At 36.3% G+C, this 26759-nt stretch overlaps 1 protein-coding gene across 4 annotated transcripts in view; it reads left to right on the plus strand.

The window, feature by feature from the left end:
• TRHDE (thyrotropin releasing hormone degrading enzyme) overlaps positions 1-26759 on the plus strand; it is a 361666-nt gene that overhangs the window by 212247 nt on the left and 122660 nt on the right. For 3 of the 4 annotated variants that reach the window (XM_070600300.1, XM_070600298.1, XM_070600296.1), the window contains exon 6: positions 13424-13561. The exons of the other annotated variant lie outside the window; for it this stretch is intronic. In XM_070600300.1, the coding sequence (XP_070456401.1) occupies positions 13424-13561 (138 nt within the window). The remainder of the gene's footprint in view (positions 1-13423; positions 13562-26759) is intronic. 4 annotated transcript variants of the gene reach the window in all.

The following is a 26759-nucleotide window of genomic DNA, read 5'->3' on the forward strand; positions in this document are numbered from 1 at the left end:
GAGATATGAAGAATTTCCAGCAAGGAATAACCGGGCAAACAGGAAGTGCACCTGTCAGATATTAAGACACAGTAAAGCAGCTCTCACCAAGGCTAATACATTGACAAATTGTGTTTACACTGTTTTTCATTTTAAAACTAAGTCTGTGCTTTTACAAAATATCTTACTGATGTGCTAGTAGCTCAATTAAGGGCATCTATTAGAAAGAAGAGTAAGCCTGGGCAATCGTTTGTTATTTGTTGAAGTACATTAACTGATATAGAAGTTTTATGGCACAAATACACTTTTGAGGATAAAACTACAACTGAAGAATAGATAATACATTCATACCTTTGTTTTGTTTACACCTGTAATCCTTTTATAAGAATCAAGACTTTGGCTTCACAGCTGTTTGGGAGATGGAAGCTTTTGAAAATCCTGTTATCAAGGTGTGTTATCACAGTGTGTTGTCTCAGAACATGTAAATGTGCTCAGTTACTGCTTCAGATGGAAGACTGCTCTTGTTAATAAGATAGCTTTAGAAAGGGAAGAGAAAGCAAGTATAATTCATTACTACTCATATCTGTTCACATGTATCTCTACATATTCAGAGATGTGTCTGGGAGGTTTTCTTAGTTACACTACCTCACATTTTTTCCTATACAAATTTTTAAAATTTAAAACAAAGCTGCAAATTGAAATTTCAAGTATGTTCTTAAAGGATGATTTTTTTTTTCAAGCAAAGTCATTTTTTTCAGAAAGACACTAAGTGTTCCAGGTTTTGTATATTTTAAACTTTGAGATAAAAGACAAATGAGTATTCCCTTTGGAATAAAGTATTTCTTCTGAAGACCATGTTCAGGTTTTCAGGGTGTCAAGGTCTTTCCACATTTCCTTAGGAATTTCAAAGCAACGGATAATGACAGGATTAGGTACTTTCTGAGAAGAAAACTCTTACTGAAGTTGGAGCCTAATGGTAATGGAAGGCCGTCCTTTTGCATATCTAGAAATATTGCAAGGAAAATTAACCCATCCATTCCCTTCTCAAGTAAGAGCAGTTTGTACGCAAAATATTCTAACTTGCTAAAAATTGTCGGATATCACTTGATAAACAAAAAAATTGATAATGCCAAAAATTTATACCAAAATGATGAAATGTTCTGTTAGGCATCATTGTTCTGAAATGTATATTATTTGCGATAGCAGATTATACCACTATTTATGCTGTCCCCTTTACACCCCTGGTAAAAATGTTTATCTTTCTATAATATATGAATTGTTCAACATCTGATATTATTCAGCATTTTCCCAGATAGGTTAAACAGAATTTGCTTTGCAAAGCTTCTAACACAAACACAAACAAAAATGAAAGCTGGGGACTAAGATGACAACCAAAGAATGATTCATTAATTTTCTAATTACTAATCATCCTTTACCAGGCAGCTGTATGTTTTAAGACATTAGAACACAACTTATTTCTAAGCAAAGAGTGACTGTCTCAGTCCATAACACTTTATGGGACGTTTTTTTCCTTTTCATCAAGGTTACTTTAACACTGTTCAGATGTTACTAGACAAGTATGTCAGAAATGAAAGTAGTGAGTTCAAGTAATATGAATCAAAAAGTGCAAAAAGAGCTTCTTGTGAAGAGAAAGCAAAATAAAATAGAGCAATAAGATAATGTGAGGTTGATGATGATTTTGCCTCAATTACTCTAGTAACACTTGTAAGAATAAAGACATATCATTTACATTGTATCGTTAAACACTTTCCATATATTAATTCACTGTGAAATTGAATTAGACATTCTGCTGGGTACCTTGAGAGTACACCTCTTTGTCATCATTTTCCTTAAGTCTGAAGAGTATGATAATGACTAAATCACCATGCAGTGCACCACGCGGGCAGCCCTCCCCAACTCAGAATCCGAAAAGACGATTCTGAGCAGAGCGTGTTTTGACACTGAGCTGAGTTCCCCTGTGGATCTACCCTTCACAAACTTAAGTAAGCCCTTTTGAAAGTATTCATGTCTTTAGCTTTTACTTCGCCCAGGGACTGATGAAATAAAATTCTTTCTAATGATTGGAGTGTCATCTTTTGTTGTATTTATGTCATATTTGTCTTTGAAAATTGAGATATGTGGGAATGCTTTCTTTTCTCTAAGAATCTGCTTCCAATACACTTGTGTCCAATTAATTCCTTTAATGGTTTTATTTTCTCTTCTCCAGATTTTATTTATAGTCTAGCAATGCCTTTCTGGAGTGCTGTTAACAGCATACTAGCTCAATAATCTTACAGAAGTGAGTTTGATGGATTGCTGCCACTTTTTTTGCCATTCCATTCAGTCATACATTTCACTCATTCTGGCTATTAATTCATTAAAAGAATTAGCAAGCACCTAAAATGAAGCATTTGCTTTGCAATTTTTGCGAAATAAACTTGATGGCATTAGCAGGGACCTGCTATATATCAGTTTCTTATGTGCACTCTATTTTATCTCTAGTGTGGTGGTTTCAGTTAGTCAATGAAGATAAATTTAGGATTGTTTTGGCTCTTAGTTGACCAACTATCCCTCTGTCAGAAGTTGCTTTGTTTACGGAGTAATTCAAAACGTAGATCCATAACCTCGATCAGACTGTTTGTATTCATAGACATATTTGGAAAATGAAATTTAGTGCAATAAGTCCACGAGGATTAGCCAAATAATGGAACAATATGAAAATTTAGCTACCTATTACTATTTTTATATTACATGGCTCAAACACGTTCTCTAATATTTACTCAGATTTACCTAGTTACAATAGCTATTTCTCTTCATTTAGACTTTGAGTAGCTTTCTGCTCAGTTAAGTTCTGCTTTTGAGTCCTGATCTTTCTCTAAGCTTCACAGCTTTGATTGGAAGATAAGTACTTTAAAGAGAAGATTTCTGTTCTTTTGGTTGTAGTGGTGGTGGTGGTGGTATGGTGGGATATTTTCATCTAAGTCTAATTTATTTCCAAAGTTGTCTGATTAAAGATAAGTTTAGGTTGATTGCTCCTTCAGAGCAAAACTTGGCATTAATTGCATTATCTTCCTAACTATCCACGTGATAGGTCCAGTTGGAAAGACTTTATGCAATGCACTGTCGAAGATGACTAAAAATGAAAACTCTTAGAACAAAGGTTTTTGCCTTACTTTTAAGACAATAAGGAGCTTTTCTCAGAAACTTTGGCTTCTTTTGAGAGCTGACAAGTCATATCACTTCCCAGGTCTGAAAATAATTTGATTTATCACTACAAAATAATATATTTCTACTTGTTGCTAAGCATTTTGCTGGCATTTTTTAGACTGTAATTGACAAACTATTTCCAGAAATTAATCTAGATTGACTCTTTTATTTTTCGTTATTTAACAAGCATTTATTGGATGCCCATTAGAGACGGGGAGCACACCGTGAGTATGAACCATCAGTGCCCTGAAATCTCACAGATCTATTTTACCAGTTCAGTTTGATTATTTTTGTCAGGATCATGTTACTTTACATTTTCCTAAAAAAAAGTTCAATGTCTTTTTTTCGGCTTATCCAATGGATTAAATTTTTGACTATCTAACACTTGTTAGCTGCGTGGTCTTGTTTCTCCATCTTCAAAATATGTAGGAAATACCTGTGCTGTTTTGTCACAGGATAATTAAAAATCAAAGAAATTTTTATTCTTACTATCATTGCTACCAAAACTATTGTTACCGTTGGGTACTACTTAAGTGTAATGATATTACTTTTAGGGTCCAAAAATTGTTTTCCAGCGGAGTATATTGTGAATCACATATTAAAAATTAGCAAGAACAAATAAATTGCCCTCACATAATACTATTGAATACTATAATATTCAGACTATATAATACTATAATACATGCGCCTACTCAATTTCTGAATGATTTTCTAACGCTAATATTTCAATATTTTTTGCACTTTATAAATAGATTGCTGGTCCAGATTTTGCATTCTGAGTAGTAAATATTTTCTGTACTAATTTTACAGTCAATTTACAAATATAAAAGTTGCTTACTTTGAGATACAATCATATATAGGATCTGGGAATGAACAAGGAGCTTCCTTTCTGAACTGATTAACCTTCTGAGCCGTAAGCACTTTACGGGTTCTGGAGTGTTTGTTATGGGTTATTAAATCTTGAAAATTTACATAATATAATGTTTTTATTTTCACATACAGACTTCTATGATATGGCAACAACTATAAAGTTTTATTAAGCTAGGTTATTTGATGAACTGACCATTTATATCACTAAAATTGAAGTTAAAGTACAAAAAGTGCATTACTTAGTAAATTGCATTCATCAAGTTAATAAGAATTTTGTTATAGAATTAGGGTCATTTGAATTATTATTTATTTCACAAATGAAAACAACATAAAATGAATTAGCCACTTAGTAACTATGTTAATAAATAACTCCTGGGAGTTGGTTAGCTTATCCGTGGAATTCTTCCAGACCTGAAGGGTATAAGAAAGTTTCCATTAGAATGTAAACAGAGATTGAATCTGTTTAAGATGATTAGTCAGTATGCATTTAAAAGTTCTCTGAATTTCATTTTATTAGTCAAGTATTATAGTACCTTGATTATTATTATTAATGTGCCTGCAAAACGTTAGAGACTCCTTGTGATGGATGTGAGAAAGAACTGCGTGAGGATCGTAAAAGATTAGCACGTTTGATTTTATTGAAATGTCTTATCAGCTTGTCAAAAATATTAAGCATAGAGATAGAGGAAAAGATTCTCATTGCTAAAGTAGGGACAGGTTTGTTGAAAAGATCAAGAAGCTATAATCTCTCAGAAACTTAAAATTTATGGAGAAGATCTTGAAGTGACATGGAAAGAGTGGGAATGGGTTCACATTAATCAGCAGAGGACAGGAAGCAAGTCTCCCCACTAACCAACACGCTTCCTCAGGTCATTACCTGTTGATTCCACCATCGCTTCTCAGCATTTACCCAAAGGATAGCATCTGAGAGGTGTTCAATAATAAAAGTCTGGCCAAAATTTAACAAAAAATTATGAAATTCAGGTCAAACAGATCATTTATTAAAGATTATAACAGTTTCCATATGTATATTAGGAACTCATTCACTGAATTAAAAAGGATGTTGAAGATTAAAAATATGTGAACCTACATTGTTTAAGTGTTTGATGGAAAATGGAGGAAAGGTGTCAAGAAATCTTAAAAGATGAAGAGAAACTAAATGATAGGAACATTTTAAGAGGGTTAAATGAAAGCACATGGCATATGGTGATTGTTCACAGTGATTTTTTGGGCTGCTAGAATCGGAATGAGCTATGTAATTAGACAATCTGTGCATAACTGTTACTGTGATTGACATTATTTGAAGCACATTCATGCTTGTTCTGTAAGACCCAGGATTATTATAATTAATGAAAACATGAGCGACTGATGGTAACTTCTGCCATATCAATATTGCTATATCTTTATGGTTCTTGAGTAAGTCTGCAAGAGGTTCAGAATTTGTTTGTATATAATGCAGTATATTTTGTGTTCCATCTTAGCATTTTCCCTTAGCTGTGTCACATCTCGGATAATATAAGGCATGACACATTCAAGCTTGGATGTTACAAACAAGACATAAGGCAGCCGAAGGATGTGGTCATTGAAGAGACTCAGATTTAATCCGCTCTCTTTTTGTTGCTTGTGTTGGAGAGCGCGGCAGTTCATGAACCTCGGTGCAGGGAGTTATTTGGGGTTATGAGAGGGTTCTAAAGTGATCCAAAATATTCTTATAGAAATGGAATTGCTTTTTTAGTTTATGCATTGATTAAGTCATCTTAGAACATTTGTGACTTGGCAGTGGATGAAATGTGATTGATAGTTAAAAGAAATAAGAACATATAGAACACATTTCAGTTACTCATTATGAAGCTTGTGTGAAATCACAGAATAATGTTGTATCAATAGAGATCTGCCTGGATGATTGTGTTCATGTACCACTTTCTGTAAAAAGTTATGTAAACAAACACAGAGGCGAAGTTTTCAGTGCAGTAGAGTGCTTGTTTCATTGTAGGCGCTTGTTTCATTGTAGGCGCTAATGGTGACTTTTAAAAATTATTCTTCTGTGCCTACTGTATATATGTGTGTTTACACAAGTTTGACTTTAATATGAATGGACTGCTTTAACAAGCTGCACATGAAAATTATTATTAACAACTTGGGCATGTGTATTTTAAACATGAGATTTTGAAATGTTAATTTTTAAAGTACATTGTTATATGGAAACAACGTTTATTTTCATTACCTCTTTAGTTTTATTTCATCTATCGGTATGATTTAGCTATCTATAAAATGTTAACTAATCAGCTAAATGATGATATAATATTTTGCAAGTAAATCTGGCCTTCAACTGAGTGAAGTTAAAATACTTTCAGACGTTTTAAAACTTTACAAAAATAGGATGAGAATATAAAGTTACAGAGTAAAATTCTTATGGTATTTTAGGAAACTTGGCGTCTAAATCATTTGTGACTTTTACAAACATGGCATTGTGTTATGTTTACAAAAGACAATAATTGCAAAGTTACAGAGATACCATATCACATAAATAAAACCTGGTGAATATTTTCCCCCAAGATCTTTGCTTTCCCCGTTTGAATTCTTGATCGTATTCCTTTGCTTTAAGCTGTGTTAAGATTTGACCAAGTCATGAAGAACAGGAGTGAAGAAGGCAAGCAGTGCAATGCTCGGTGTACCTGCGCCTCTTGGTCTCGTGTAAGCAAGGGGTTCTGATTAATGGTAATTCACGTGGCGTTTGTTTAACCTATGAAATCTTAAAATTCTTCATCTCGTGGTAGCATAAATTTCCAGAGAAGTAGAACATAAATGACATATCTTATTTCTCCTTTTTATGATGGATCGATTGAGGTTGAATCAACATGGTCATAGACACTGAGATCATTTTTACCCCTCACTATGCCTCTATTTTCTATAGTACTCTGTTTATGCTACTAATACTTCACCCATCAATAGCACTAATGAGTCTAATGAGACGTGCACGTGTCTGTCTTTCATATCATGATGGGAGCTGCTGGGGGCAGGGATTGCTTCCCAGTGGTGTTTGCATCCCCAGACTCTGACAAAGGACATCGCGTCTATGAAGCAATCAGTAAATACATGTGGATTAGATTGCATTGTTCAAACAATTTCCATCAGAGATTTTCATTGACTTGACTCCACTGATTAGAAAAGTGCCTTTATCTATATCCAAGAAAATATTGTGAACATTGAAAACTGTAATAAGACATCGCTTTAATCAAATGAAAATACTGAAAGAGGAAACATTTGCGTCTATTTGGGAGTCTATATGTGTATTACATACATATCTATACTTATGTCTATGTCTATAGTTATGTCTAAATCTACATTTAATTTATACGTTTGGAAATCCAAAGTAAATACTTTCTTGATCACTATTGATCATCATAAAATTGAACTAGATTATAGAGAAAATAATTGTACGATATTTTGTGATCACAAAGATAAAGCCCGTATTGTGTACTATTTGTACATAATTATGCAATACTGTCCTATTTTTTGTTTCCATTTGCTCCTCACTCTAGTCCACTTTCTGCTGTTTATTCGTAGTTATCTCTCTGATGTAGGCCTGGTGATGTCCCCTCTTAATTCTAGCTTCCCAGATTGGCAGAGAGGATCTGGAACGACTTTGTTCCTGTCTCTCCCTCTGTGCTAATAGCTAGCCATGAACCCCATTATACTCCCTGCCTTCTGCCACACGCAACTCGGTGGTCCCCAAATGGGCCACGCTGTTTCCAATCTCTGTGACTTTTCCTGGATATTTCCTTCTATCCAAAATGCCCTTTCCTGCTGCACCCTCCTAGAAAATGCAAATCATCCTTAAAGATTCAACACTATCAGTTCAGCTTTTCCTGCCTCCCCAGGCAGGACAAATCACAGCCTTCTCTGTGCAGTCACACCATATCCTGAGCCTACTTCCATTTCAATACAGCAGGTGGTGTTTTCGTATTTGTTTTCATCTTTGTCTCTCTCCTCTCCTTCTACTACTATAAAATCTTTGAAGGTCAGATCCATGTCTTTGTATCTCTTTATCCCCAGAACAAGGCATACCATCTGGATATAGCAGGTGCTCAATAAATATTTGTAGAACAAATTCTCTTATTTAATCTTCACAACCATGTATGTTTACAAATGAGGATGCTGAGGACTAAAAGGACTGAATTACTTGCTCCAGGTCATACCGCTAGTGAGCGGCGGATATTTTTCTTTCAGTCTAGACTCTTTCATCACTTTGCAACAGTGAGCCTGTCTCTTCTCCTAGGAATACCAGAAGAGCCATTTATGTTCAGACCCATCCTTGAGAAAATTGAGTTCTTGTGGCTGCTCTGATGTGACCACGTCTTCTCTGATGTGACCCATGTCTGCCCTGAGCAGTTTTTTTCTACTCTTTTCATGCCTATGAGCTCCACTCCACTACTTGAATTGGCTCAGGCTTGGCTCTCATCTTCTTCGTCTGGTTTGATGCATCTGACTTTCTTTGATCTTGATTCAGATTATTTTCTGATTCTTTTTCTTTCTTTTTTGATGACAGAATCAAAGTGTCTGCCTGGTATTGCTCTTCAATAAAATTAGTCAGCTTTCCTATGGGAACTTGCCGACAGCCCTACCTTTCCATGGTACTTCCTGTTCTCCAGCTCATCACCAATGACTATGGCTAGACCAGGCATATTCAATGTTAACCCTTCAGACCTAACATGTTGCAACATGTCTAAAACTGGTTTTTTTAGCTTGCCCTCCAAACCGAACATTTTACACTTCTCCATTTCTGTCCATAGCTTCCCCTTGCCTTGCCATTTTAGAAAAATTCCGTCAAGTCCAAAAGCCATGTAGTTATCGTTTAGTCTTTCCTCTCCATCATCCACTAAGGGAACCAAGGCATCAAGGCTTTGATGTCGGTTGATTTTTCATTCAAATGTATCACTCTGATTCAGCACTCCTTCAGCAACACCTTGTTCTAAAACATTATCACCTCACCGGCTGGTCACACCACAGCCGCTTCCTGTCTCCCGTCCCTACCTACAGCAGCCCACTGCATACCACAGATAAGTTAATTTTCCTGTGACACCGCTGTTATTATGTCATTATGCCTGCTGCTGCCTATTTATTGAGACCAAACTCTTCAACCTGATAAGTGAGGTTTCAAACAGAAGAACTTTTTTCATATTTCCTCTGCCTGGATTTGCCCTTTTTAGCTGCTTCCCCATTCATCTGAGTAAACCCTCATCCTTCAACAGCCCACTTGAATGTCACATGCTCTGTAAAGCCTTTTGTGAACTAGTCATTTCATCCTTTGTGTTTTATAACATCCACCATGTTATAATCCAGCTAGCTGTTTTTCTGTCTTTCCCCTATATTTCCCCTTCCACTTTTGAGTTCTTTAAGGATAGGAACCAGACTGTGGTCATATATTTCTTTACCAAACACAGCACAATATTTAGCATAGAGTAGGAATTTAATACATATTGGTAGATGAATGATAGAGTAACATAATGGTGGTTTTCTTCTTTTCTGTATGTTATTCTCAGCTCTGTGCATTTTACTCACACTTTCTTTTCTTTTATGAAAAACCTCTGCACTATTCTTCAAAAGTTCAAATGTAATATATTTTTTCTGAAAATAGTTCAATAAGGGGGCTGGCTCTGTGACCTAGTGGTTAAGTTCAGCGTACTCAACTTCACCTGTTGGGTTTCGTTCCCGTGTGTGGACCTATACCACTTGGGGGCCATGCTGTGGCAACCCACATACAAAATAGAGGAAGATTGGCATAGATGTTAGCTCAGGGCAAATCTTTGTCAGCAAAAAAAAAAAAAAAGAAAAGAAAAGAAAGAAGGAAAGAAGATAGCTCAATAGAAAATGATATATTCAATATAACTGGAACTGTTTCTATGTAGGCACACGTGCAGCAATTCCAAGAAGTCTCTATACTCAAGTGGGAGGATTCACTGTTACTGTTAACAGTAAACTTACTTAAACAGATTTCAAAGTTCTCCATTTTACCTTGTTATGCTGTTTTTTGAAAGTGGTAGAATGGCTTATCACCATGTCCTTAAAATAGGAACTAGAATGAAAACTAACTGTTGACTATGCACCGTAAATATATTATTCCCTGCATGCACGTACACAAATGCACACACAACTTTAAAGTTCCTTTAAGGATAGGTCAACTTCTATCTCTTCCATTAAATTTTCTGTGAATAATTCTATTTTATAGTACTTTTTTCTCAAAATTTCTTTGGCATTTCTAGTCTGTAAGAGAAAACTATTATTTTTTCATTGTGGACAGCTATTTTGTTTTATCTTTTATCTCACATCAAAGCCAGGATTTCTTTAACTTTGTTTTTAAACTTTCATAGTCTCAGGTGAGCAGTAGGCGATTAGTCAAGACAGTAATTTTTGCGGTTATTATTATTGTTGTTGTTGAGGAGGAGGAGGAAGAGGTGGTGGGCCCCAGCCAGGCACTGACAAGATAAAATCATTTCTTATTTTATAGAGATATGGGTCTTTATAAAAATTAGCACCTTCTCTACTGGAAGCTCTTTGTAGTTTTGTTAAATTGGTTTGCCTCTGGCTAGAATTTTCTTTTTTTTCTCCTCAGTTTAAGATATTCTCTCTTCTGAGCTTTGTGAGTGTTCTTCTATCAGGCTTGTTTTCCCCCCCTCTCTCTTAACCTATTTTAATGCCTTTTTTCTCAATTACACAGTCATTCTTTCCAACAATGTAGAAAATGAATCTTTTGCTAAAGACTTAACACTGCTAAATTTAAGCACTGCTTCATGAGAGTCGACTGACTAGGCAAAGGGTGTTCTTGTTTTTCTCCAGAAACAGGAAGCAACAGATCCTGTAGAACTTGTATTTCCTTAAGCAAGAAAGTTTCATTTTTGAAATTTACCTTAGATTTCAATTTTATAATTATGTAGCCATTTCCATATACCATTAAAAAATCATATCTCTAGCAAACCAAGATATGTTTTCTAAATTTTAAATTGCTCAATATATATTTAATGTTGCTAAATACTAATAATTAGGATTCAAATAGAGCATCACTTTAAGTTCGTTTTACACTGTGCCTTTTCATCAGTTGTTTCAGTGACACAATGGAGCAGGCATTCATTATTTGAAGAGTTGAATATGTTTTATCTTCAGAATGGAAATCATATCTTCAACTGGTATTCCTTATAAATAAAAGTATTGATTGGTCAAGTTGAAGTATAATTATATATTTCATGATTCCTCCCATTAATTTCAATATCAAATAGTTTTACTGTGCATTTTAAAATTGAATGAGTAACACGATACATATCTGCTTAAAAGTAACATAAATATTTATTTTGGAAATATGTGATTTTTTTCTTATTGTCTAAATCTAGGCCGTTCCTCTGAGATCTTATCTTTATCTTTGCTTTTTAGTGGACTTAAGATGAGAAATGTAATTGCCAATCTTTTTTTCTTTTTGCTGGGGAAGTTTGGCTCTGAGCTAACATCTGTTGCCAATCTTCATCTTTTTGCTTCAGGAAGATTGTCCCTGAGCTAACATCTTTGCCAATCTTCCTCTATTTTGTATGTGGGTCACCACTGCAGCATGGCCTGATGAGCAGTGCATAGGTTCACATCCAGGATCCAAACCCACAAACCCCAAGCCGCTGAAGCTGAGCGTGTGAACTTAACCACTATGCCACCGGGCTGGCCCCCATAAATGCCAATCTTTTTATTCTTAAGATCTTGAATCACAGGGTTCACTCTCCTTAATTTGTCTTGAATTAGGAACTTAATTTGAGAAGAAATACAGTACTAGTTTATGTCATACTTATCATTTAATTCAAGTTTGACTTTCTCACTGTGGCCTCTTAGGGTCTGGAGCAGCCTTCTGAGACTCAGTGACCTCTCGTGCAGTCCTTGCTACCTCGGTGTTTTTGATGGAACATAGACCATTGATGTGAAACTCTTAGACCAAAAAAAGGACTGAAAAAACTAGATTTATAGTCCATAGACTATAAAAATAAGCTATTAGGAAATAAACCTTACAGTATATATTTGGGTGGCTAATTAATATTATCAGTTAAACATATCAAATCATTGAGCAGATGGTGATGTTTCTTTAAAGGCAGATTTAAAGTAATACACACATATATGCCCAGTTAACTATTCTTTTCTTAGCATATTTATTCTCCATTTCCATTTTTTAAAATCCAGGATTGGTGTTCTCTCAGCTTGAAATTATGACTCACTCAGAAATAACCTGCTGTTTGTCTGCTGGCTCAAAACTAGGAGGCTCCAAGAATGAGTTCAAAATTAGCTGGAGCGATTTAAGCATTGCCTCTCTTTAATCTCTGTAGGGATACTCCTCAGGTCGCAACTGTCCAGGGGCGTTTTAGCCCTTGTTATCTCTTGCAACTTCCTTTTTCTCTCCCTCCTCCCTCAATGAAGGCAGCAGGCCAGGAGAACTAATAGCTGCCAGCATTTTTGTTAACAAACCCAAGCTGTGTCTTTACAGCAGCCTTCTCCAAAAACAACAGAGAAGTACTTTTTCTTTACAGTTTATTTCTAACACAACAAATCCGCTTTTATTAGAGCAAATACTGATGTCTCAACAGTGTGCTGAATAGAAGTCTCATGATTTTGTCTGTTTTCACAACTTTATGGTAACGGATTATTAAAACCTATTGATCTCCAATTTATGTCCATTATTCTGAATTCACACATGCATCCACAGATATTATAGTTTGATGTCAATAATGCCTTTTATTATCTGTTGTGGTCCCCTGAAATTCTTTCAGGAAATAAATGTGTGTGTGTGTGCGTGTGCGTGTGTGTATTAGAGAGAGAATAAGTGAGAGAGAGAGGGAGAGAGAGAGAAGGAGGTAGGGTCAGGGAGAAAGAGACTGAGCTGTTCAAATGGTACTAGAAATAAATGGGATAAATAGCAAAACTGCACAGGAACCCTGAAATTTACTTAGTATTCTTACATTGAATTTAACTAAAAAGGTTATTTGGGACTGAAATTGTAGTCTTGACCTTGTAGAATGCACAAACAAGCTTACTCAGTTTCATTTATGTGCCCACTCTCCAAATTTGCTTTAACCGCTATTAAAGCACAGAGTCCATTGTTTTTGTCTATTTAGGGCCCATTGTAGCCCATTGATTTTGTTTCATGTTGTGCTCAGATCAACCACCTTCATTTCAGAGTAACTTAAGGGGCATTTTATTTACTGGATTCTCTTTAGAGTTAAGTCTCACCATGTAGGCTGATGAGCATCATCGATTAAGGAACACACGTTCTGTTCAAGCTGTCACAGGCGTTCTGTTATAACCATGAATCACCTATGCTATTGCCCCATCTACTGTATTGCAGGAAAAACAGAGGTTTCTGACGGATGTTCTGCATGAAGTGATGCTGCTTGACGGCTTGGCCAGTTCCCATCCAGTATCACAGGAAGTGCGACAGGCAGCAGATATTGACAGGGTGTTTGACTGGATCGCATATAAAAAGGTGGGAATAGATAAGACCCAAGTGCCAAATGGATATTTCACTATCCTGGAGTAGCCAAACTATTTCATGCTAGATGTTTTATATTCTTCTCTTCTTCCTAGCAGATAGAAATGAACTTTCAGTTTAAAAACAGTCACTAGGTTCATATAACTTTACGAGTTAGGGCTTTTCTTTACAAATCAGTACAATGGAGATGAATGTTTACCAAATGCATAGAAATATTGGAAGTATTAATAAATCTTTGGAGACTTAATATGAAATTGCTGTACAAATGGTGTTATGTAAATGTCAACTTTTATTATTATTAATGAGAGCTGACCTGTATAGTGACAAATTATTTTTCACCAGTGCCCCTTAAATACTTACTTATTTTGATTGGCTGATGCAACTGAGTCAGGGCAGTGACATGATATGTATTATAGGGAGATATTTAAGGGAGATGAGGGGAATTAAGGATGTTTCCTGGATAATATGCATTATAAAGGAAATTCTAAAGACTAGACTTTGAGTGGCAAAGATTTTGGACCAATGACTAGACAAAGAAATAATGAACACTGTGAACTTTTTACTATTGTTACTTGGAGTAGGATTTTTTCTAATCTCTTTATCCATTAGTTCTTCTAATTTTAACATGCGCATGTACATCTCAGTGTTTAACACTTAGTAGCCATCTTCGGTGTAGATTGAATCACATTTATTGGGATTTTTACATACTTTATTGATTTATAATGTTTTAAATTAAACAAATTTTTTATATTTTTAAATTTTTTCTCAAAAGAAAGATATTTCTGTTATAACTAGAGGTCAAATAATGATTCATCAGAATTCCTTGGTGCAGTGATTTGGATATTTTATTTTTCATTCATGAAATGACTGTCTCAATGATTATTAACATTGTATGCTATAATATATAAAGATGCAAATTATGTTAGAAAATCTCTTTTTTGAGTCACTGATCATTGCATGGGCTCAAGATGGTGTTTTCTATGTTTTACAAAAATAAGTGGGGGCCGGCCAGGTGGCATGGTGGTTAAGTTTGCACGTTCTGCTTTGGTGGCCCAGGGTTCTCTGGTTTGGATCCCGGGTGCTGACCTACGCACAGCTTATCAAGCCGTGCTGTGGCAGGTGTCCCACATATAAAGTAGAGGAAGATGGGCATGGATACTAGCTCAGGGCCAGTCTTCCTCAGGAAAAAGAGGAATATTGGCAGTAGATGTTAGCTCAGGGCCAATCTCCCTTAGCAAAAATAGAAAGATTGGAGGTAGGTGTTAGATCTGGGCTAATCTTCCTCAAAAAAAAAGAAAAGAAAACTAAAAAAATAAGTACAAGTGTAGAACCATATTTAAAATATATATTAACATTTATTTAAAGCATTAAATAAGTATTTAAAGTATATATTGATTTTTTATATATGAGGCTTTTTGGGGAGATTTTATTGGGTGCAATTCACTTCATTCAACTGTATTGATTCTTAAAGTGTAATGCCAACAATCGTTGGTTCAGCTTGAGATGAGCTTGGAGACATGTCTGTAATTATTTCCCTCCTACCACCAATTCTAAAAGACTATTTGTAAATACTAATTTTACTTCAGCATGAATAATATCAGGAAAATGTTATTTTGATGAAATATATTATAGATGTGCTTTTACACATAAATAACCTCTATCCCAGAGCAATTTCTAATTTATTCAAGAAGATTAAGAATTGAAACAGTAAGAAAGAATGAAGATACAATCATTATTATTTTACCCTCTCCACGTTTTTGTGCAAAGTCTTGTCAATTGTGATTAATGAGCAAACTGTGCCACGAAGCTCAGGACCACCATCATAAAGGGTACTGGTTTACTTGTCTCTAGACGTTATTTTTTTTAATAAATGTTATTGAGGAATAATTGACAAATATAATTATGTATATTTAAAGTGTACAATGTGATGATTTAATATACAAATACATTGTGCAATGATTATGAAGGTCATCAAGATAATTAACACATCCATCACCTCACACAGATAACTTTTTTTTTTGTGGTGAGAATGCCTAAGATCTACTCTCAGCAACTTCTGAGTATACAATACCCTATTATTAACTATAGTCACCGTGCTGTACACTATATCCTCAGAACTTCTTCTAACTCAAAATTTGTACCCTTTGACCTACATCCCCCCAATTCCTCCTTCCCCCAACCCTAGGTGAAAAGTAGTGGCCCAGGTACCTGCTGGCATAGCTGAAGAGTAATCTTCAAATGTGAGTGTGGAAAAAAATAAACATCAGACCAATTTGGCTAAATCTTAGGGACCTCATGTTGATAATCTCTGTATCAGGCTTTAGGGTGTATTTAGTGTCTTAGTCTAGTTCTCTGATTTGGCTTCTCTCAGGCTCTTCCTAGCTGATTGTTGATATGTGGGTAAGATGCAGTAACTAACTGTGTAAGTGGAATGGGCAAACCATATCATTCTGGGATGCATGACAGGTAATATGGGTAATTGTACAGCCATTAAATAACATCAACGGCTAACACTTATTGAATGCTTACTGTGTACTAGGCACTGTGCCAATCTCTTTACATTTATTGACCCATTTAATTCTCATAATCCTCTTATTGGATTGTTGTTTTCATGTTCCTTATTTTAAAAATGAGGACGTTGACTCATGGTCAATCCAAGGATATGTATCCCAGGAAATCAGGTTCCAGAGCAAACAATTTTACCTCTACCATATTTGCCCAACAAGCTTGCTTGGCTGGAGCATTTCTTTGACAAGCACCTCTTATGTCCCAAGCACTGTGTGCTGAGTGCTAGGGATATAACAGTCAATAAGACACAAAGGAGAGACAGCATACAAATAAGTCAGTGCAGCAGCATATGAATATTCACAGCAATATTTTCATTTTAAATGTAGAAATCTAATTCACACCATCTTAAGCAATAAAAAGGAATTTGTTGACTGAATAACTGATAAGTCTGAGATTTAGTATTAGCTTTCAGACTGGTTGACTTCAGGTATTTTAACAATGTCACCAGAAATCCACCTTTTGTCACTTTCTTGGCTCTTTGCCTCTATCAGATTTAATTTCTAGATGATGCTTAGATAGATAGCCCCAAACAAGTTTAGGCTGATAGAGCCCTCAACCTGGTGATCCTAACAGGCTCAGAGAAAGAGTAAACTTCTTTTCTCACACAGAATTTATACTAGTTTCTAAAGGGCTATGATTTGTTCTGATTATGTAATAGATCACCAGTGGAAAATCCATATGTCCATGCAGTGGACAGTCCCTATGGACATTCTGACTGGTTAGCATGGGTCATGAGTTCATCCTTGGTGGTGGAAGAGATAGGCCACATAACTGGCTGGCCCAATAGGATCAAGTGAAATAGGGTTTATAGAAAAACAAACTGATGACTAGAAGAAAGTAATGGATGCCATCCTCAGAATCTTAGGAGTTATGGTAGAAATATGTACAAGATATAATCATGAGAGTAAAGGGTGGAGGAGCGACCAAAAGGCTAACAAGGACCATTCTGTAGAGAAGGCTCAGAAAAGGAGCACAATGGTGATTGAATGGAACATCAAGAAGTTCAACAGGGTACAGAGTAGTGAGAGTTGGGGGCAGTAAACAGGCTGGGGACATAAGCCGGTAAGAACTGGGAAGGCCTCTCATGCAATACGGGAAGTTTGATCTTCACCCAGCAGGTCAACAGGAACCAATGAAGAGTTTCAAGCAGAGGAGTAACATAATTACAATTGCATTCTAGAAAGAATATTCTTGTGTTAGAGATGGAAATAATATGATAGATACGGACATTTCAGAAAAGATTGTAGCAACTAGAGTTGTAGTATACAGAACTTATTTTTTTGTAATGTAGTGTGTAGCTTAATAAAAACTTCTTGCCACTGATCTTCTGTGCTCTCCTCCCTGAAGCTCCCTGTTAGCAGACAACGTTGACCTCTACCAATAAGCAACCTCTTACTGTGCCAGTGCTCAAGTGGCATGTCCTCTCTTGTAATTATTCTCTTAATAATTATTCTAATTATTCCCACTGCTGTTTTTTGTTATTATTTCTGTATAGTAATTTCATTACACTTTAAATAACTTTTTGTATAGAAATGTATTTAGGGGTTGAGAAAATTATAGAGAAATAAAGGTTAGGAACCACAGAATAGATACCAGTTTTTGTGGATTTGAATTTAAGAACTGAGTGTTTCTGAAGAAATATTGAGTGATGTTCAATATGGATAGTCTCCAGGCCAGTATTAAAAGAAAAAAATTAAACTCCTAAAATTAGATATGTGTTTTGAGAATGGGAAGAGAGATAAAAGTGACAGCTAGTCTGTAAAAAAAAGAGTTACATCCCAGTGAAATACAAATTTTCCATTTTAATAGTAGATTGAATATGAGGATACTTTTATCCTAAAAGTGCAGTGGAAACAGGAAAACATTGTCCATAGATAGGAGGACTGCAAAAGATGGATTGAAATAGTCTCTTTGCTCTAAAAGCACCAAGGGAAATAAGAATCAATGACCTAGTGACCTGGTTGATGAAAGTGAGTGAATGCTCATTAAGTTTACATATGATGCAATGCCGAGTTGGAGAGGATTGCTACAAGCTTGAGAGAGATGAACAGATTTCGAAATGACTTAAGCAAAGTTAAAGAGGATCCTTTAAAAACAAGCACTCTTTTCACCAATTCTTCTATCAAGGTTAATATATTTTAGAGACCAAACAAAATTACACAGAATAAAGGAAAGAATTGTCAAGCAGAGAAAAATCTACAAGGGGTCATGGAGAACAAGAATAATAGAAAGAGGTTGGCAGTTCAACTTGCAAAGCTCTACCAATATATTCCAGACTTAAAGTTTGAAAATCCTTGTAAGGCTAAAGAGGAACATATATACAACCTCTATCATCTTTGGAAGCGAATATGAAAAGGACAATGAGTGCTTTGCATCTGTTTTCCCTTCTAATACCAGATTTCTCATCCATAACATCACATCAGCCAGGCCATAATTAGCACATGGAGAGAGCAATACCAACTCTTTGTAAGGGATAGGTTGTTTCTATGGGGAAAAATAAAAAGATGGTGCCTTCTTTCAAAAATATAACCAGTAGTAGGTATAAAACATATGAAATGAAAACGCTAATTATACTAAGAGTAACAGGGAAGCACATCTATCATTTAAGGAGCGCTTACTATGTACAAAGCATTTTGTGAGATGCTTTGCATATGTTATCCCACTTACTCCTAACAGAAAACTTGGAATGTAGGCATTTTTAACCCCTTTTACTGATAAGGAAACTGAGACTTGAGAAGTTAAGTGATTTCCATAGGGTAAGACACTTAGCAAGTGCACAAGCCAGGATGGGAAATCAGATGTGTCTGAATCCAAGTTCTGGGCTCTTATCTATAGCACTTTTCACAAATAAATATATTTCAAGGCAAGTTATAATATGAACCATCTTAGTGGATGGCAACAAGTTCTCAGGCCACCTTTCATCCTCTCTTTCTCCCATCCTATTTTTCAGGAAATCTCATTGTCTCTGCTGTCAACATATTCCCAGAACCTGACCTTTCCTCCCCACCATCACTGTTGCCATTCTGGTCTGAATCACCACCAGATTGCCACATTTAGAAAGATTCCTAAAACCTCTCTGCTTCTAACCCTGTTCCCCTACAGTCTATTTTTGACCAAGGACTCAGAGTGATCTTTTTTAAAACCTAAGCTAGTGCCACTTCTTTGCTCAAAACCCTACAATGACTCCTCACCAAAATGAGAATAAAAGGCAAAGTCTTTACGATGACCCATGAGGCCCTACCTGATGTCTGCTTATCCCATTCTCCCCAAGCTCCCCACAGACTACAGGCTCTTATTCTGGCTCTTATTCCTCCGGCTTCACCTCTCAGTACCGTCTGTGTCTTCATTCATCGTACACCTGCTGCACCAGCTCTCTTGATTTCCCTGAAATCCAACTAAAGTCCCTCCCACACTAGGGCCTTTGAAGTGGCTGTTCTCTCTGTAGAGAATGAGGTTACGCTGGATATTGCCATGGCTCCAACTTGTTCTCCTTGAAGCCTTTACTTAAATGTCACCTTCTCAAAGAGATCACCAACTTAAAAAGTCAACTGGCACCCTTACTCTTTTCTTCATTCATTTCCCTTGTTCTGACCCACTTACAGTTTGGTCCTATGGTACAGATCACATTCTGACATAGTGTGCAATTTATTCAATATTATGTTTACTGTATTGTCTGTTTATAGGTATTAGAAAAAAGGGTTGGCACTTGAAATAGTAGTAAAGAGTTTCAGATGTAATGCCATATGAATTCCAGGAGGGGAAGGAAGATTGTATTGCCCAATCATTCTATTTTCTGATGGGTTCTGTCACGTGTGGCCTGACGCCTCAGCCCTGGACCTCATGGGACCCCTTTCCTGTCGCTCAGCTCTTCTCTTGTTGTCTCTGCACTCTCCTGCCTCAGCCACAATAAGCCTCCTGTTCTGCAAGACTTTCCAGCCCGTTCTTCTAAACAGGTCCTTCTGCTCAGTCTTTACTTTCTCTATTCACAGTCTACTTTGTACATGCAGTCAAATGAGCATAGTTGATTACTATTTGTCCTCTTTGACACATTTGTGCACACTTTACTGTACCATCTCTGGCGTATTATATGTGTGATTAACTATGGTGCTTCTGGTCATCTCTGTTGGACAGTTAGACAGCAGGCTCTGGGTCAGGTATGTAATGGCAATAGTACTAGTAGTAGGAATGATAGCATCACTTGTTCTTTGAGGGTCCCTGGACATCCACTTAATTGTCTCATTTAATCTCCCACCTCTGTAAGGTAGATGTTATTAGCTTCAATTTACCTGAGAGTAAACAGAGGCCCAGAGAGTTTAAGGATGCTCTCAGGCTCCTGGGTGTCCAGTTAGTGTTCACATCTCATAGTTTCTCACTCCTTGTCTTTCCACGCTACCCTAATACTTTCTTTAACTAATTGCCTATTATGTCACTGTTTCAATAGGAAATATAATTTGGGTTGCAGTCTTTTGTGTTATAAGAAATAAGTGTTATAAAATCTGGGCAGTAATAGTTACCAGGTATGATCATCTCATAAAGAAATGTGAACAAGTATAAGAGACTGAGACAAATTAAGCAAAGAACAGAGAGACGGATGGAGGGAGAGAGAGAGAGAAAGAAAGAGAGATTGATTTAGAAACAATTGGAGATAAATCCTATCAGAAAAAGCTAAACAAGTTACCTACGTCCAGCCTGGAGGATGCAGGGCTGAGAGGTGACTTAATAATTTGCTCTCGCATCTGAATGGTCATTACAGGAAGGCTGCTCACCACTCCTCTGTCAACATCAAGGTTGGAGGAAGACAAATGGCATTAAATTACAGGGAGAAATTTCACTTCTTCCAGGGAAGAACTTCTTGACATAAAGGAAATTAAACACTTCAATATGAACTACTGAGGGTTATGAAATCTTCATTCTTTGGTATTCTTTAAAATAAAACTAAAAATATGCTCCCTAATTAGCAAATTAAGTGGAAGACTACTAAAAAAATTCTAGCTAGATCTTGACTTTATGGTATATCATAGTCAAATAATGTGCTAGTGAAACTCATAACTTATTAGAAATTAATATTGAGTGTACATATTTATGTTGGTATCATTCAATTTCTCCTTTGCTTATAAATGTAGAAGTGTGAATGATGAAAGAAACAAACTACTAGCTTCTTAGGCAAAATGGGAATATTTAGACATACTTCCTATCTGTCTCTGAATAACCTGTTGATAACTAGAAAATCATGAAGACAATGTCCAAGAGAGACCATGTGTTAGTGACTCTTTCTGTTGAGTACTAGGGAGTTTTGTCTTTGCCTTTGACCTTGAATTACTGTTTTTCTAGGCCCAGAGGTGATTTTAAGACGTCATGTAAAGGAAATGCCTTTTTGCCCTTGTAGAGAAAATGCATATGGTGGGAGGAGATGATTTTATTGACATTTTTATGATAAATACCTTTACCACTTACTGGTAAATTATTAATTTGTACATTTTACTGATGGAGGCAAGTTTTCTTCTGCACATGTATTTGACTGATTCATCACCATTTGAGTGGTTTATTACCTTTTCTTCTTGCTCAAATATTACTATTTAAATACTTAAAACAGCTTGTTTTTTTTCTTCCTGGACACTTGTACTTGTCCTCATTAGCTGTTCCTCTCAGATTTAGCATTTACTTGATAAAATTGAAAGAAAAAGTGTGTACTTAATGAAAATAGGTAGCAAGTTACTCAACAGTGTAAGGAATGGATTAATCCCCTTCAAAGTATTCTTATCTTCTCCTGCTCCTTTTGTGTCTCATTCTTTTGTTACTAATTAGCGGTTTCGTACGCTGCTTTTGAATCCCTCTGTTGTACACAGTTGCTGAAATAGTTAAGAAAGTGCAGTGTTGGTTGTGACTTTATTCTTCTGCTCTTTTTGCGCAGGCCAGAGTGGTGATCACACAATATAAGAAGCTTAAAAGCTACGTTGTGTGAGTCTTAGCTCGCAGACCCGGGCTAGAGTGAGATTCTGCTTCTGCAGCTTTCTGAAATAGTTTCACAACTACACTTGTTCTTAGTGCTTTGTTTAGGCAAAAAGCCTAATTCTAGTGACTTTTGCAATGGTTCACTCATGTCAGACTTCATCAATCACCATAATTAAGAATAAAAAGTACCATTTCAATTACTATAAATAGTAACATACAAAGAGTATTGCATTTCTGTAATTTGCTCACCCTCCAACTATATGTGACTGTAATTCCATTAAACTAGGAGGCAGCTACAATCATGTCAGAAGGGAATGGGGCTTCTGTTAGCAGAACAAAGTCAATTCAGTCAGGAGGCCTGTGAATCTCAAATTGTTTATAGAGGATATTCAGAGAGAAATAGCAATTGAAAATACAAACTAAAAAGAATTGGGCATCAGCCGATGTATATCCCCGTAACACATAGGGGGATTGTGATGTTTTGAATAGATATTCTGGAATAATGAGATTCTGTGGTGGTTGGAAAGAGGAGAAGTAGAGTTAGGAAGAAAATTAAGATTTAAAGGATAAACGAGAAAGGTAACAGGTTGACATTTTGAGAGATGGGAAGTATAGAAGAAGGAAACAGAGAACAGCAATGAAACTCCCTTTTTCAAAAAGAATGTTTGGAGAAGATGAAGAACAAAATATTCGCAATATAAGTACTTTGTGTACTTATAACAATGGAACAGATTGGAAATGGTTGAACTGAATTGAGTTTTCCTGTAGAATAATCGTGAATGGGCTGTGTTTTAGTATCTGAAGAGTTCACCTTTTTACTCAACATAACCACTACCCATTTTTAGTGAACTACACACGGTATATTGATGTAACATAAAATTCTCCAGAAGCCCTGTATGGTTACCAGAGTTACATATAAAGTTCAAGATAATTAATAATTGTTTTGACTTTAAGGAACTTTTTTATCACTATTCCTTTTTTCATGTGAACCCAGAGATTGTCTATTTTTATTACCAAAAAAAAATGTACCTTCCAAGTATTAAACAATTCACGTCCATATTAATCAAACACATATATAAGCCTCAATCAGAGTTTCTGTTTCAAACAGGCCAAACTGTATTACTATGCAGGATAGATACAATTCTAGTCAAACAACAACAAAAAGCCTTTCTGTTTGGCTGATGTAGTCTTTTTGAAGGTAAATATGCTGTTTCCTTTGAAATAATAAAAATATTTCTTTGGACATGCTTTCACACATATTTTCCTTCCAGGGGAGGCTAAGGGTCATTTGATGAGCTGCTGAGAAGATTATCTAGAGACGACATGTTTTCTACATCCTTTATCCTTCATACTGTTGGATATTTCCTGTCAGCAATAACAGATTTTGGTCTTTCTGCTTTTTAAACATAGAATGCTTTTAGTTTGTGGGGGGGGGTTCTCTTTATATCAGCATTAGAAGGCTTCACTGGGATTTCATACCCCATATTCTTGCCTTTAAAAAACAGAGATTAAAAAAAATCCTGAAGCCGCTTTTGTCTTGAGGGCATTTGCCCAACCAGGAGAATTTGAGCAGCTTCTCAGGGTTTCACAGAGACAGGAAAAGAACATAAAGCCTAAGGTGAGAAGTTTAATGGGAGGCATCCCATAAAGCCAGGGCCTTCAAGAGCTGCCCCGGTGGCACAAAGATGAACTGGAAATAAACCTCTCCCCTTCTGCAGGGGACTGTGAAGAAATTGTCTGCTCCAAACTTTGACTGCAAGAGGAGAGGGAAAGAAAATTTCCTCTGAAAATGTGTGACTACGAGAAACCCTTGCACAGCGTTGGAACTCAAATGAAAATCTCCTTGGTACACTGCAAACCTCAAGCCAGGATTTTAATTTAAAATGCTTGATCCTGGACTAGAAGTGTCCTCAGATGCCAGACAGAAACTAGAACAAATCCTTTCTAGAAGTATACACCTTCATACCACATCTTGAAGATTCCCACAGATAAATCCCAAGGAAAAGGAGCATCTCACAGTCAAAAATCACTAATCACACAGGAAACAAGGTCCATGAGCATGAGACAGCTGAGACAATTGAGAATGGAACCATTCATGCACGTGATTAAAATAGTGGATATGTTAGACAGAGTGTGAAATAGTATATTAATAAATCTGAGGAAGTAAAAAGAGGCTTGAAAAATAAGCAAAATGCAAGCCAATTTAGAAAACTAATGAGGATTCCTACAAATGAAAATGTAATAACTTCATTTAAAAATATAGTATATACAGTAGACGGTTTATTACAGATTAGAAAGAGCTGAAGAGAGATTTGTAAGCAGGAAGATAGAATTGAAGAAACTGTACAGCACAGAGAGACCAAGAGATGGGAAATGCGCAAGAGGTTAAGAAAATAGGAGAGGGGTTGAAAAGCTCTCACAAGTGGCCTGTACGCAGACTCAAGGCCTGATTCCACTCACATTTTCCATCCTTTGTTTCTTCATCCAATTATTGCTTCTTAGCTTCAGGGACTAAAGTTTTTGCCTTAAACAGTGGCATCATTCTTGAAAGAGTTCTGAGTTTGAGCTAGGATTTTCTTTGTCTCAAAGTAATAAATTTTACCCATCAACAAAGCTCTATTTTATTATCCTCATTCTCTTTTATGACCATCTTAAAAGCTTCGTGAACAAGATAAAATGATGATATTAACCCAATCATTAAGCACAATATACTTCTTTATATTAATAGTTATTATTTATTGAGTGCTCACCATGTTCCCAAAGTTTTGCCACTCATAATTCCCCTTAAACGTTACATCAAGCTGAAACCTAGAGTAATTATGCTTTTTGGCCTGAGCCTATAGAGATCATAAGCAGAAGGACCAAAACCAACCTACCTGACTCCAAATTCTGTTCTCTCATTGCCTGATCACATAGTCAAATAGGTGTTGATTTTCACAGTAAAAAAAGTTATATGTTTATTCAAACACTTCTGCCTTTCATCTGACCATTAGTTAATCTCTCTTTTGAAATGAGCTTTAAACGCAATTTCTTCTTCCTGAAAAGTCTACCTTGATCAGATGTTTTTATCTTCTTTCTGCTCCTTTCTCATTGATTCTTATTTTACATTGTCTAGCTCTTCCTGGTTTACTCTCCTTTATGTTTGAACCAACAGCCCAAGGATCCTAAGGATCTTCAGAAAAATTGGAGTTGAAAGACCCTAAGTGGAGATGGGCATGGGCTGGCGTGGAGCTGTGTGGTCTCAGTGACTCTAAGAGGCATGGTTAGGCTTCTGTAGAGTGGAGCCATCCAGAAGCAGACCAACTGGTTCAGTTCAGCTGTGCACTGACTCTCTGATGTAATTTTACAATAGGATGCAATTAGCTCAGTGCCACAAAAATATCTGGCCTAAAGTAGAGATTTTTGATATGTGTCCCCCTGGTACGTACCATAAGCCAAGGCAAAGCAACGATCAAGCAGTTGAATGTCTGTGTTTTGCTTACATATTCCCAAAACTGTTTTCCAGCCTCACAATTTTAAGAAGAATTGTGCAAACATTTAATGCCACATCATTTTCCTTCTGGAAGGGCATCCGTCACAGCAGGAACTTCCTGACTAAATTGGAACAGTTGAAAGTATTTCAGTAGTCACATTTGTTAACAGTAAAAGCCAGAGTTTTAAGTGCTATCTAATGTCTGAAAATGTTTTTCAAGTTTGAAATACATGTGGTGGTAGTGCTGGGGAAAAGGTAGCACGTTTAAAGGTATTTATGTTTGAAATAATAAGGTCAATTAACACTATATAACATTATGTGCCAGTCACTTTCATATACGTTCTTTTTGTATATTAGTCATTTAATCTTTACAACAACCGCATGAGATAGATACTTTTTGCATCCCCAATTTACGGGCAAGGAAACTGAAGTGGTAACTTATCCAGCATCTCACACTTGGTAAGTGTTGGAGTCAAGATTCACGCACCGGGAGTCCTGTCCAGGCTCCTTGTCAGCTGTACCAGATGGGTCCCCCTGCGATTTCTTTTTAAGTTTGGAGAACGCGTTGCACATAAAACATGAAGAGTCACTCATTTCTTTTTTAGAGAGCTCTTGTATTTTGTAATTATTTGTGTATATCTGTTTAATTAGTCCTTTTACAATCAAAGCTTTAGCAATATCCTAGTTATTACCTGGTTCAGTCCTTACAGACAGTGAGCACACCACAAACAGCTGTGGTCTGACTGCATTATAACAGTGATGAAGTCTACCCTCCGGACTCTCAGAGGCTTTCAGGCAGTGATGCACGTTTAATTTCTAACTGGTTCAAATTCCTACCTGCAGTGATTTTTGAGACCTTTTAAGAATTTTAAACATTTAGCATAAAGAAGTAAATATGACTCTGTACTATAAGCAAAATCATGCTTTATTAAATGTTAATATTACCTTTTTAAGACTTCTTTAGTTTGAGCTATTCTCACTTTTCCTGAAAAATAATGCAGAGCAAAACTTCTTTGCTTGTCCTGAATTGCTTTCACCAAATCTGAAGATGGACTTCCTAGTTCCAATAGTGGGTGATTCCTTCCACAAACCGGGCAGAGGACTTGCGAACGTTGAGAGCGCCCCCCTCACCTGCGATGAAGGGCGTGGGGAGCCACAGCAGGTCTGTCTCGCAGCATCCCTTGATGCCTCTGTTGGAGA

This window comes from Equus przewalskii, chromosome 29, assembly GCF_037783145.1.
Source record: "Equus przewalskii isolate Varuska chromosome 29, EquPr2, whole genome shotgun sequence".
NCBI lineage: Eukaryota > Metazoa > Chordata > Mammalia > Perissodactyla > Equidae > Equus > Equus przewalskii.